This window comes from Vulpes lagopus, chromosome X (assembly GCF_018345385.1).
Source record: "Vulpes lagopus strain Blue_001 chromosome X, ASM1834538v1, whole genome shotgun sequence".
Taxonomy (NCBI): domain Eukaryota; kingdom Metazoa; phylum Chordata; class Mammalia; order Carnivora; family Canidae; genus Vulpes; species Vulpes lagopus.
In genome coordinates, this window is record NC_054848.1 from 45078717 (window position 1) to 45091502 (window position 12786).

Here is a 12786-nt window from a genome sequence, read left to right on the forward strand (position 1 = left end):
GGCAGAAAAGTGTTCAATACCAGCAGCACCTCCTGGCAGTAGCTAAGGAGATGACATGGCCAGAGAGGAGACTGGCCCAGAAGCCATCTCCAGAGCTTGAGCCTTTCTAGCCAGCCTCATCTCCCAACCCCTCTGCACCTGGTCCTTCCTCTCAGACCAAGGCTGACTCTTGGCACCACCTCCAAACCCCATCTAGCTCCATTTCGCATATTTTGCCACTACCGTGACTTCAGACCACCTCTTAACTCTCCCAAGTCCCTACATACATCCTGCAAGGTCCAAATCTAATCCCAAACCCTCTAGGAAACCTTATAGTGCCTAAGTTAAGTTTCATCTCCTGATAAACTGAATGACTGATTCCCCCCTTTCCCATTTGCCATTCTCAGGGAATCAAGCTAATGTTTTAGTGTATAACCTTTTTGTTTGTACGTGTTCTGGTAAAGTATACTGTTGTGTTTGCATGTATTTGTAATGTATTGTGAAAATGAATAAAGGGAGGGGCACTTGGGTGGCTCAGATGGTTGAGCATCTGCCTTCGGCTCAGGTCATGATCTTCAGGTCTTGGGACCGAGCCCTGCATTGGGCTCCCAGCTCAGCAGGGAGTCTGCTTCTCCCTCTGCCTTTGCCGCTCCTCCTGCTTGTGCTCTTTCTTTCTCTCTCTCTCAAATGAATAAATTACAGAGTTGTTTGACCATCATCACAATCTAAGTATAAAATATTTTCGGGACACCTGGGTGGCTCAGCGATTTGGCGCCTGCCTTCAGCCCAGGGCGTGGTCCTGGAGACCGGGATCCGTGTCGGGCTCCCTGCATGGAGCCTGCTTCTCTCTCTCTGCCTCTCTGTCTGTGTCTCTGCCTCTCTCTATCTCTCATGAATGAATGAATGAATAAATAAATAAATATTTTCATCACCTCAAAAAGAAAACTAGCATCCATTAGTAGTCACTCCCCATTGCCCTCCAATCTCTCCCCACCGCCTTCCTAGGCAACCACTAATCCATTTTATGCTTCTGTAGATTTGCCTATTCTGGACTTTTCATTGAAATGAAATCATGAAATATGTATCTTTTGTGTCTGACTTCTCTCACTTAGCAAAATGTCTTCAGGGCTCATCCCTTTATATAGCATGAGTCAGTCCTTCACTCATTTTTATTGACAAATAATATTCCATTCTATATGGATAGATCATATTTTACTTATCTATTCATCAGTTATGAACATTTTGAGTTGTTTCCATTTTTATTTGGCTATGATGAAAAATGGCAACAATGTATTGTAAGATATATATTCAAGAGACTGAGTAGAACTTCTATCAACCTCAACTACCTCACAGCACTACATGGTGTTCAAATACCTTATTTTTCTTGTTTACTCGCCAGCGATGGTCACCTAGGTTACTTCTAATTCTTTGCCATTCTACCAATTTTGTTGTGATCCACATCCTCCAACATGTCTCCTTATGCACGTTTGGGAGAATTTCTTTGGGATATACATCAAGGAGTGGAATTGTGGGTTCATAGAGTATATCCTTTCTCTTTTTTCCATAGAGTATATTCTTAATTTGACTAAGCTTTCCAAAATGGCTGCAGCATCTGCACTCCTATCAACAGTTCATGAGGATTCCTATACACACACACACACACACACACACACACACACCTCAACATTTGGCCTTATTTCACTTTAAAATTCTTTTCACCAGTCTAATAGGTTTTAAATAATCTCTATTTTTTAAGATTTTATTTATTTATTCATGAGCGACACACAGAGAGAGAGAGACAGAGACACAGGCAGAGGGAGAAGCAGGCTCCCCATAGGGAGCCTGATGTGGAACTCGATCCCAGGATCCCAACATCACAACCTGAGCTGGAGGCAGATGTTCAACCACTGAGCCACCCAAGCATCCCTTTTTAAAAAAGATTTTATTAATAATATATTTTGAGATTTATATTTATCTGATAGCTACTTAGTTTGGGCATTTCTTCATGTGCCTATTAGCCTTATGGCTTGCTTTCCTTTTCATATCCTTTGTAGACCTGTTTGCACCTGAAGGTATTGTCAAAGCTTCCCCTCTGTGAGGGCTACACTGATAGTCCCAGTACTGTGGGAAGCCTGGACCCAAACCAGGGCTTCTATACTCTATACTCTGAGGAACTTGCATGCCTTCCAATCTTTGGTTTCTTGACCTGTTCAAACTAGCTTCCCTAACTCTGATCCTCCGAATCACCTTCTTTTCAAAGTCTCCCTTTGGATCAAGACCACGGTAAAGTCACTATTCATACCTCTCTACTGACTCTGAGAATGCAACTCCTATGCCCTCCACACACCTCCAGTCAGCCCTGTGTTTATTCAGAAGCTATCTTTCCCTCCCCAGAGCCAACCCTTTATCAGAATACCCCCGTAGACACCCCACTGTCTAAAATCCCCTGGTAAGATGCTGTGTGGAGTCCTTTCAGGGGAAGGAAGCACTGTAGAATCTCTCAGTGGAGCAGGGAATAAAGGAGGTTTCACTCCTCTCAAGACCGTGGTCTATTTACCTAGAGCAGATCATGAGGAAAAAACATGGGACACCCTCTCCTCAAGGACGGGGAGGTGTGTGTGGATGATGGAAGAACTTCAGAAGAGGCTAGGGCCTGAGTGTCAGGAAACCACTAGGAAGGAGGCAGTGGGTGGTACAGCCAGGGGAGGGAGAGAGGTAATTATGACCTAGAAATGGCTTTTGGAAAATGACGGTTATGGCCCTCTGGGTACCTCCAGGGTCTGCCCCTCCCTCATCAGCCTCAGCATCCAAACTCTTTCAGATTGGGCTCTTCTGCTCAAAGGCAGGCTCTTTGGTATCTCCCCACCATCTTTCTCTCACACAGATTCCTGCCCTTATCATGGCTGCCTTCCTCTATTCTCCTTATCTGAACCACTTTGCCCCACCCCTTGCCCCAGCATCCCACAAAATTCAGATCTCACCACAGGTTCTGTACGCAACTTTCCTGGGCCCAAGTCTCCTTCCCCATCTCATCTTCCTTTCCAGGAAAGAAAGGAGGGACCTCTGGCAGAGGCCCAAGGGGAGGAGGTTGGAGCTGGAACGTGAAGTGGGGGGGAAGTTGCGTGTCCTCCAACACTGCCTTGAAGCTGCATCTTTCTGGAGGTCACCATCTGTGGGGCTCTCAATTCAGAGCTCTCTCCACCTGCCTCAAAGACCATAGCTCTATAAAGTATTCTCCATCTCATGTCCCTCCCACCCTACTTCCGATGTTCTAGTTATTCCCATGACAACCTGAGCCCTGTTGTCTGGTCTCCAGGCTTAGCTACTGCTGAACCTTCAGGTTGATTCTCCTCTTTATTCTTATAATCGGGCAAACTCCTGTTCATCTCTCCAAATAGCTCATCACCACCTTCTCCATGAGATCTACTCTTACCCCCTACTCTCAGGCACGGAAAAATGGAAATATTAGCTACAAAAAAAAAATAGTGGGTATGGGTCCAACTTCATTCTTTTGCATATAGAAATCTAGTTGAACCATCACCAACTGTTAAAGACACTGTCTTTGCCCCACTGAATGGATTTGGTACTCTTGCACTGAGTAATGTATAGAATCGCTGAATCATTATATTGTATGCCTGAAGCTAATATAATGCTGTATGTTAATTACATTTCAATTTTAATTAAAGAGAACCACTTGGCCATTTGACTTTGTTCTTCTTGGCATGTTCTTCTTGGCAAATTGGCATTTCCATGTTTCTGCAAAAAGGCTGTTGGAATTTTTAAAAAGATTTTATTTTTATTTATTTATTCATGAAAGACACACATAGAGAGAGGCAGAGACATAGGTAGAGGGAGAAGCAGGCTCCATGCAGGATGTGGGGCTCCATTCCAGGACCCCGGGATCAAGACCTGAGCCAAAGGCAGACATGCAACCACTGAGCCACCCAGGCATCCCAAGGCTGTTGAAATTTTTGAAGAGATTGTGTTGAATCTGCATGTTAGTTTGGATAGTGTTGACATCCTAACAATATAAAGTCTGCCAATCCATGAACACAGAATGTCTCTTTTAATTTCTTTCAACGTTTTCTATATACAAGTCTTTGGCCTCCTTGGTTACATTTATTTTTAGGTATTTCTTTTAGATGCTATTGTAAACGGAATTGCTTTCTTAATTTCATTTTTGGATTGTTCATTGCTAATGTATAAAAGCAAAACTGATTTTTATGTGTTGATCTTGTACCCTGCAACTTTGCTGAATTTATTAGCTCTATGCCTTTTCTGCCACTCTTGCATTCCTGTGATAAATCCCACTGATTATAGTGTATAATCTTTTTAATATACTGTTGGGTTTGGTTTGCTAGTATTTTGTTGAGGATTTTTGCATCTACATTCTTAGGGATAATTGATCTATAATTTTCTTTACTCGTGATGTCTTTATCTGGTTTTGGCAGGCTCAAACTTTTTTTTTTTTTTACATTCCCTCACCCACCTCCCCTCTGGTACCCATCAGTTTGTTCTCTATAGTTACGAGTCTGTTTCTTGGTTTGCCTCTTTCTCTCCCTTTTTTTCCCCCTTTGCTTGTTTGTTTTTTTCCTAAAATTCCACATATGAGTGAAACCATATGGTATTTGTCTTTCTCTGACTTATTTCCCTTAGCATTATACCTTAGCTCTATCCATGTTGCTGCAAATGGCAAGATTTCATTCTTTTTTATGGCTGAATAGTATCTTAGGGAGGGTGTGTGTGTGTTTCACTTCTTTTTCTTCATCCATTCAACTATTGGTGGACACGTGGGCTGCTGCCATAATTTGGCTATTCTAAGTAGGGCTGCTATAAACATAGGGGTGCCTGTATCCTTTTAAATTAGTGTTTTTGTATTTTGGGTGTAAATACCCAGTATTTACTATTTTGTTGAGGATTTTTGCAACTATACTCATGAGAGATATTGGCCTGTGGTTCTCTTTTTTTTATTTTATTTATTTTTTTTGTGGTGGGTGTCTTTATCTGGTTTTGGTAACAGAGTGATCCTGGCTTGATAGAATGAATTCGGAAGTTTTCCTTTTCTATTTTTTGGAACAGTTTGAGAATAGGTACATATTAACTCTTCTTTAGATGTTTGGTAGAATTTGCCTGTGAAGCCCCCTGGCCCTGGACTTTTCCTTCTGGGGAGTTTTTTGATTGGTAGGGTCAAACTTTTCAATATGGGTGCACTTATCAGCAATCCTGGATATACTGCTAGCTGAAGCAGCTAGGAATATTTCTAAGATTTGTTCCATTGATTGAAAGCTGTACTCAGCAGTAGCCTGTGTTAAATGAGGTTAAGATGCCAGATATACAATGTAGAGGGAGGAATCTCTAAATGCCAAGGGTATTGATAGCATAGTGGTGAATGTAGCTGCTCTCCAAATATTTAGGGCAATAAGAATGTTGGTGTTAACTCATCATGTGTAACCCATTTAACTCACCTTCTGGCCATGTGGACATTCCTCTTACAAGGGCTTTGAGAAATACATTAAGAGGTGCGGCAGAGACTAGCTAGGTAGTCATTAAGCCTGTTTCCTCTTCCTATTCAGACTACATTTTCCAATGTCCCTTGCAGTGGAGTATGACCTAATCAAGGAACTTCCATTTGCCGAAATGGATTTCAGACTTGCTATAAAGCAGTGACTTCCTTGTGTCTCCCATTTCCTCCCTTTCTGAACTGAAATGTCTGTAGTAGTTATCCTGTGCCTGTTTCACCATTGCATCTTGGGTGTGTTGGGGACTGAAAACTTGTGTCATAAGTTTCACAGATCTACAGGTGGAGAAAAATAGTACTCAAGGAGCCATACTTAAGGAATACACACGGAGCCATGTTCACACCTGGTCCTGATTTAGAGGGGATTCTGGACTTTGAGGTGATGCTGAAATGGAGTGGGAATGCATGAATGTATTCCCCAAGTGGAAGGGATGCAAGTCACTGGGGGCCAATGAACTACCGTAATCAGTTTCCAAGGTGGCACCAAGGATCTTCACCTCCTGGTATTCGCACCCTTGTGTAATTCCCTTCCTTCGAGTGTGGCCTGAACCTAGTGAGTTACTCCTAATGAGTGGAATATTGCAAAAGTGATGGGATGTCATTTCAGAGATTGGGTCATGAAGACTTTTCATCCTGCACTCATGCAATTCTCATTTCACTTGACTGGCCTGATGAAGCAAGTGGCCGTGTTGTGAGCTGCCCTATAGAGAGGCCCACAAGACAAGGACCTTAGGGCAACAGCTAGTGAGGAACTGAGGCCCTAGTCCAAAGACCCTCAAAGAATTGAATCTTGCCAACACCCACGTGAGTGAGCTTGGAAGCAGATCCTTCCCCATTTGAGCCTTGAGATGACCGTAGCCCTGGCTGACGCCTTGACTGCAGCCTGTGAGGCCCCAAAATTGGGACCCAGCTAAGTCGTGTCCAGATTTCTGACTTACAGGAATTGTGAGATAAATGGCATGGTTTCAAAGCCACTAAATTTTGGAAATAATTTGTTACTCAACAATACTTCATGCATATAGGCAGGCATGAAGGTTATGCCCAAGTTCAGCAATATGGACTTTTACCTACCAAGGCCAATCTGGCTGTAGCATTGCTGAGTTCCCACCTGCCAGTGACAGAGATCGATAATGAGCCCCCGCTACCTAGTATTTCCTGGGTGCAGGCTGATTACTTTGGACCCCTTCTATCATGTAGCACAGAGCAGTATGTTCAGAGATTTGGTGGGAATCCTGGCTCTGCCAGGCTGATATGCCCAGACTAGGCCTATTCTTCCAGGGGTCTGTTTCCCCCCATGTCCTACAGGAACTTTGTGAAATGTCTCACATGGGGCTGGCACCCAGGAGGGAGTTCACAGGAACTGCTCCCTTCCCTTTCCTAAGAATGTCCCAGGGATAGGGTTCGTGTCTGTCTTGAAACTACTCCCAACAACAATTTCAGGACTTCTGAGAAGCATTGTCAGTGCCTGCTCCTTTAGGCCCCCAGTGACCATGGACCTGGACCCTAGACCCCACTTTCATAGGTTAACACCTTTACCAGTGGGGTTTACATAGTGCAAAGGGAATAGAGTTCATATGCAGTGGGGCTTCAGAGGTTGCTCCTGTCTCCCTCCTTCTGTACAAGACAGAGGACTTGGGCCTGGGCCTTGCTTTCCATCCAGGAGCTCCCAGGAGAGACAGACCTGTTAATCCCAGAGTGTTTCAGACACCATGTAAAGCACAGTTGGAAGCACTAGGAGGAAAGGTGTCAGTGGGGCCTGAGAAGACTTGGGGTAAGTCCCTAATGGAAGTGAGGTCTCTTCCCACCCTTGCCACTTGCAGACCCGGGAGCCATCCTGAGCCATGTCTGGGAGGATGCAACAGCAGCAAGGAGGTGTCACTATAGAAAATGACTTCAAAGTGAAGATACTCTCTTCTTCCTGGATCCTTTTTCCCATCTCCCACTCATCTGCCCCCTCTCCCCAACCTCTCCCCAACACATCACTCCTCCCTTTCTAGGTGAGTGCCTGAGAAAGGGGGACATATATGCCACCAGTGAGCTTTCTGAAGAGGCCACGCTTGACCTAGGTCTTATGGGATCAGAGTTAGGGTGTCACCCGTAGGACTCTCCAGATGTAGGTCCACTGTGAGGAATGGGACAGGCAGTGCCAAGATGGAAAGTGCCAAGATGGCCCTGCTGAGGGCCAGGCCATACCCTAAAGGACCCGTCTGGGCCCAGCACTTGCTGGCCTGGAAGCTGCTGCAGGCCACAGGTACCCTTTTTCCTCCCCTGTTGGGCCACTTCTAGGGGCAGACAGCCTTGGGGTGGGAATGGTAGTAAAGTGCTGAGCCTGAGCCCCTTCCTTGTCCATCATAGCTCGCAAGCCTGTCTCTTCTGAGAGGTCTCCTCCAACCCTGCTTTCGTGATCAATTCCAAACAGGTGGGCAGGTAAAAAGCCAGCCCTTCCCCCCTAGATTGGGGCCTGGGGTTGAACTGGATCCAGCAGGGGTGTGTTGACCCCTGCCTCCCTCCCCTTGACTTATACAACCCAGTGTCTCCTGACCAGAAGACTAGAGGCAGGGCTGGCCAGATCCTCCCACCAATCAAACCTACCAGAAGAGGGTGGGCCTTCTCATTCATCACCAGGTTCCTATCAACCGGAAATCTTGGGAAGGGGGAGAAATGGAGCAAAATGAAGCCATTAAGTGAGCACACAAGATGAGAAAGGGCAGAGTACTGATAGTTCCTGATCTAGTCCAACAGCCTCATTTTCCTGACTCTGGAAGTGCTTGGGTGGCTCAGTCAATTTTGAGTGCCCAACTCTTAGTTTTGGCTCAGGTTGTGACCTCAGTCAGGGTCCTGAGATCCAGCCCCATGTCAGGCTCCACAATCAGTGTGGAGTCTGCTTGGGATTCTCTCCCTCTGCCCCTCCCCTTTACACACAGAACCACACATACTTTGTCTCTCTAAATAAATGAAATCTTAAAAAAAAAAACAACAAACAGCCCAGATGGGGGGAAAATCTGTCCAATATAAAGACACCATTCATATCTACACTTAAAAGTGAACTCACCTTGAAACCATTATGCTAAGTGAAAGAACACAGTCACAAAGGATCACAAATTGTATGATTCCATTTATATAAAATGTCCAAAATAGGCAAATCCATATAGATTAGTGGTAGCCTAGGGTTGAAGGGCCGGGGAGGGGGGTGATGCCTAAGGAGTGTGGTTTCATTTTGAAATGATGAAAAAACATTCTAAAATCTTTTGCATTAATGGTTGCACAACTAGAATTATACTAAAAGCCACTGAATTGTATATTTTAAGTGGGTAAACTGTAGGATATGTAAATCATATCACAATAAAGCTGTAAAAGTGAACTTGGGCTGCAAATGACCATAGATCTGAGCTTTAGTCTCCATTCACAGGGGCAGAAAAAACCCTTTAGGGTAGAGAAAAGTCAGGGAAGCCTCCCCGAACATGGCTTATGGGTCGGACAGGAAAGCATTCCAGAAAGAATGAGATCATAAATATAATCTTGATCCTAAGGGCAATAAAGCATCACGGATGGTTTTAAGCAGCAAGAGTGACATGATGAGATCTGTACTTTGGAAACATCCCTCTAAATCACTGAATTTTACATTTAAAAACAGGTAAACGTTATGATGTATAAATTATGTCTCAATAAAGCCAAAACCAAAAATCCCCCTGGGGGCAGGGGGCATGAGGACAGACCAGAGGGCATAAAGTTGGAGGGGGCTATGGCAGAAGCTTAGTTGCAAGGTTGTCAGGCCCATCTGCTGAAAGATGGGGAAAACTGGTCTGGGGATAGGGTAGGGGAGCCTCAGGATGTCTTGCCCACAGGTAAGGAGAACCTGGTAGAACTTGTTTTCAGAACCCAGAGCTCCCAGGCTTCAGCCCTAGTGCTCCCGCCAGCACTGCAGCTGCTCCACTGACAGGTGATGGAGGCACTGTTCTCCCCCTTCAAAGAGAAATGCACTTCAGAAACATATTTCCAAAAAATGTTGCTAAGGGTTTTATTTCTAACAAGAGGAAAATAATAAAATAAAATTAAAATAGGCTTCAGTTGGAACCAAGTTTCTTGTTTTTCTTTCTTTCTTTTTTTTTTTTTTTTTTTTTTGAACAAATTAATTACACACCAACAATCTTCTTTTATTACAACATGAACCCAGGAGGAGGAAAGAAGACAGGGCAGGACAGGGAGAGAAGGTTGAGGTGGTTGTGAGGACAAGCACCAAAAGCTTTCTTCAGATCATAGGGAGCCTGCTCAGCTCCCCAACCAAATTCATTGAAAATAAACAACCGTGAGCACAGCTATGTGAAGTTTCCTCCTCCTGGGTAGAACAGTCAGGGGAAGGGGGGAGGAAGGAGAGAGAAGGAGGGAGAAAGTGGGATGGGGGGAGGCAGGAAAGGGGAGAGGAGAAAGAGTGAGAGGGAGGTGAGGTTAGTGTAGCATGGCCTGGCCAGGGCCAGAACTGGGCAGAGAAGGGAGAGGAGTTTCCCCCAGTTTGCATATGCACTGGCCTTGTCTCTGGAATGGTGCTGGCCCAGCCCCAGCCACCCCCCTGCCCACCTGCCTATCCATCTATCTGCCTCAGGTGTCTGGGAATGCTGGTTAGAGGCTACCAGGGAGGGGGACTCCAGGGGCCGGCCCCCAGGAGCTGAGGTCTGAACAATACCTTGGAGTCAGAATATAAAAGTCAAGGGATTTAGGGATGGGCTTGGGGGGTGGGGGGTGGCCATCCCCCCTACTTGTCCACCTCCCAAGAAGCAGGCTTGATGGTCAGAAAGGATCCTTGAGGCCAAGGGAGGGGGTCTTTGTTGGGGGGGTCTGTGCTAGGCTCAGCCACTGTCACAACTGTTGCTGAGGTGGCTGCTGTGGGCAGGGCACATGCAGCTGAGGAGACAGAGTAGAGAAAGGGGCTGAGGGGCCTGAAGTGGCCAGCGCAGGCTCCAAGCCATTCTGATTCTCCTGGGTGCTGGGGCTGCCAGTAGTGGGCAGGGTTTGGGGGGGGCCCTCACCCCCAGTCTCCTCCTCCAGCTCCTCCTCCTCCTGGGCCTCTTCGGCCTCTGGCCCTGAGCTCCGTACCCTCTTTGGCTCTAGCTCCTCTCGGGCTGGGTCATCGCCCTCCCCACCCCGATCCACCTTCCGCCGTCGCCGCCTCTCCAATGCCCGGCCCCGTGCCCGGCTCCCATGGCGCTCTGCCTTCTCCAGCTGTGATCAGACAGGCAGAAAGAGGTGTGGGCAAGTGGTCAGGCCTGGGCTCCCTGCCTCCTTGGCCTGACCTCCTGGCCCTATCCATGATCCCTGTCCTCACCTCCAGAAGTGTGCGGATCCGCTCCATGTCTGGAGGCTGCCCGGCCTGCAGTAACTGCCAGATGCTGTGGTTCTCATCCAGGGTTACCTCAAGCAGGTCCCCTTCTAACATAAGCTCCTCCAGAGGGGCCCGGGTGGCCTCAGGCAGCTCCAATGCGGGGCCAGTCAACTGTGGCAACAGCGAGGACAGCAGCTCCAGGTCTAGGGGGTTGAGGGGACAGGCTGGGTTAGAAGCTGCTCCAGTTGTAGCCCCACTACAGAGCCGAGGACCCCATGGGTCACTGGGAATACCCAAGAAACAGCCTACCCACACCTAGACCTACCTCTCTTACCTGAGCCTTCCCCCAGGGCTACCTTCTCAGGACTGGTCACACTATCTCCATTCTCTAGCAACCCCTGGACCTATCAAGGAGAGCAAGGATGGGTAGCGGTAACTAGAGAACCGGGCTCCCACCAACCCCAGACTCAGGACATTCTGTCTCCTGGAGGAGGAGGGCAAAGGTTGTGGCAGGGAGCAGTCTGGGGATATGGACAGAATGCACAAGGGGGCAGGGAGGCCAGGCCAAGAAAGATTAGAAGTCAGAGAGCAGGGACAGGGCTTAGAGCCTAAACGGGGGAGGGGGCTAGGAGATGGTAATTGGAGGGCAAGAACTGGGGTGAGCAGCTCACCTTGGGCATATCCTTGCCACTACCTTCTCTGAGAGGGTCAGAGGCAGGGGCTGGAGGGTAGGTAGGGGGTTCCTCAGGTCTGGGTTCAGCCTGCAGCCGCTGGCGAAGCTCAGCCAGCCGTCCCAACAGAGCAGTCACATCCTCAGAGGCCAAAGCCTGCCTGGCACGGCCTTGCCAACTGATGGCCCTCTCTGTGAGACACTGCAGGGCCTCACCCTCAGGCAGCCGCACAGGCAGTCTCTGCAGGGCTACCAGCAGTGCCAGGATGGTCTCCAGGCGTGGGCGCCGTGAGCGCATGCACAGTGGACACAAGAATTTGGTGTCCCACTCCCACCAGGCCAGCAGTGGAGATGAGGTGGGACTGGGCCTCGGGGAGCTGAGGAGGCGGGGTACCGAGACACATCGCCCATGGAACCAGTCCTGACACAGGTCACACTGCAGAGCTCCCACCCCAGCTGGCACCTGCCCACACACACAGACAGAGGTTGCAGAAGAAGCCGTGGCTGATGATGCCAGAGGACTGGGCTTGGCGGAGTTGGTGCGACGCAGCTGTAAGATGCCCTCCTTCTCCTTCTGTTCCCCCTCCTTGAAGGCCACGATCTGGTATACCCAGGACAGCAGGAGAGGAGGTCAGCAGCCCATCCCCTCCTTTCTTGGACACCCTTAACACCCTACTCCCAAACCAGGAGAATTGAGAGGCCCAGGGAGCAAGTGGTCTGCCTACGGCTGCCCTATTCAGACACTGATCACCACAGGCCCCAGCTCCTTACCACAGAGCCTGGGTCCCTGAGGTCCTGCGCAGACAGTCCCAGAAGCTCTGTGTCAGATTTGTACAACCCCAGCTCCTTCTCCATCCACCGGCTGCGCTTGATGCTATCTGAGCCAGCATCCGCACATGGGCAGAGCACCTAAGGCAGGCAGACAGGGTGCAGATGCCTCAACTTCCCCTACCCCTCACTCCCAGTGCACCCAAAGCCCCATGTTCTCCTAGAAGCCATCTCATAGCAGCTGGGCCGGAGGCTGGAGAGGCTTTGGGTCAGGGTCCAGGCCTCACCTCTAGCAGAGTGTAGCAAGAATTCTTCTTGAGGAAGGTCTTGGAGGCCTTCTCCCTCCAGGAGTGCGCTGTCAGTACCTGCAGCTCTAGCTGTCTTAGCTCCTCCAATCCCACAGGGAGGTCCCGGCCCACAGCCACCAGGCCCTCTAAGTCATCCAAGCAGGGGTAGTGGTCACCATTCTGGGACAGGGGCAAGAGAAAGCTCAAGTCAACTTGCCAACATCCACGGATGTCACTCTGTGCTCAG

General features: G+C 48.2%; 1 protein-coding gene across 9 annotated transcripts in view; it reads right to left on the reverse strand.

Annotated features, from left to right (window-relative positions):
* Nucleotides 1-8592: 8592 nt before the first annotated feature.
* The window catches only part of KDM5C (lysine demethylase 5C), a 31902-nt gene continuing 27708 nt past the window's right edge, over nucleotides 8593-12786 (reverse strand). For 4 of the 9 annotated variants that reach the window (XM_041740977.1, XM_041740974.1, XM_041740978.1 and 1 more), the window contains 6 exons: nucleotides 12540-12719; nucleotides 12256-12393; nucleotides 11486-12085; nucleotides 11140-11218; nucleotides 10818-11017; nucleotides 8593-10714 (listed from right to left, as the gene is read on the reverse strand). In XM_041740977.1, coding sequence (XP_041596911.1) covers nucleotides 10352-10714; nucleotides 10818-11017; nucleotides 11140-11218; nucleotides 11486-12085; nucleotides 12256-12393; nucleotides 12540-12719 — 1560 coding nt within the window. In that variant the 3' untranslated portion in view covers nucleotides 8593-10351. The remainder of the gene's footprint in view (nucleotides 10715-10817; nucleotides 11018-11139; nucleotides 11219-11485; nucleotides 12086-12255; nucleotides 12394-12539; nucleotides 12720-12786) is intronic. The other 5 variants (XM_041740982.1, XM_041740976.1, XM_041740975.1 and 2 more) reach the window with 3 other exon arrangements.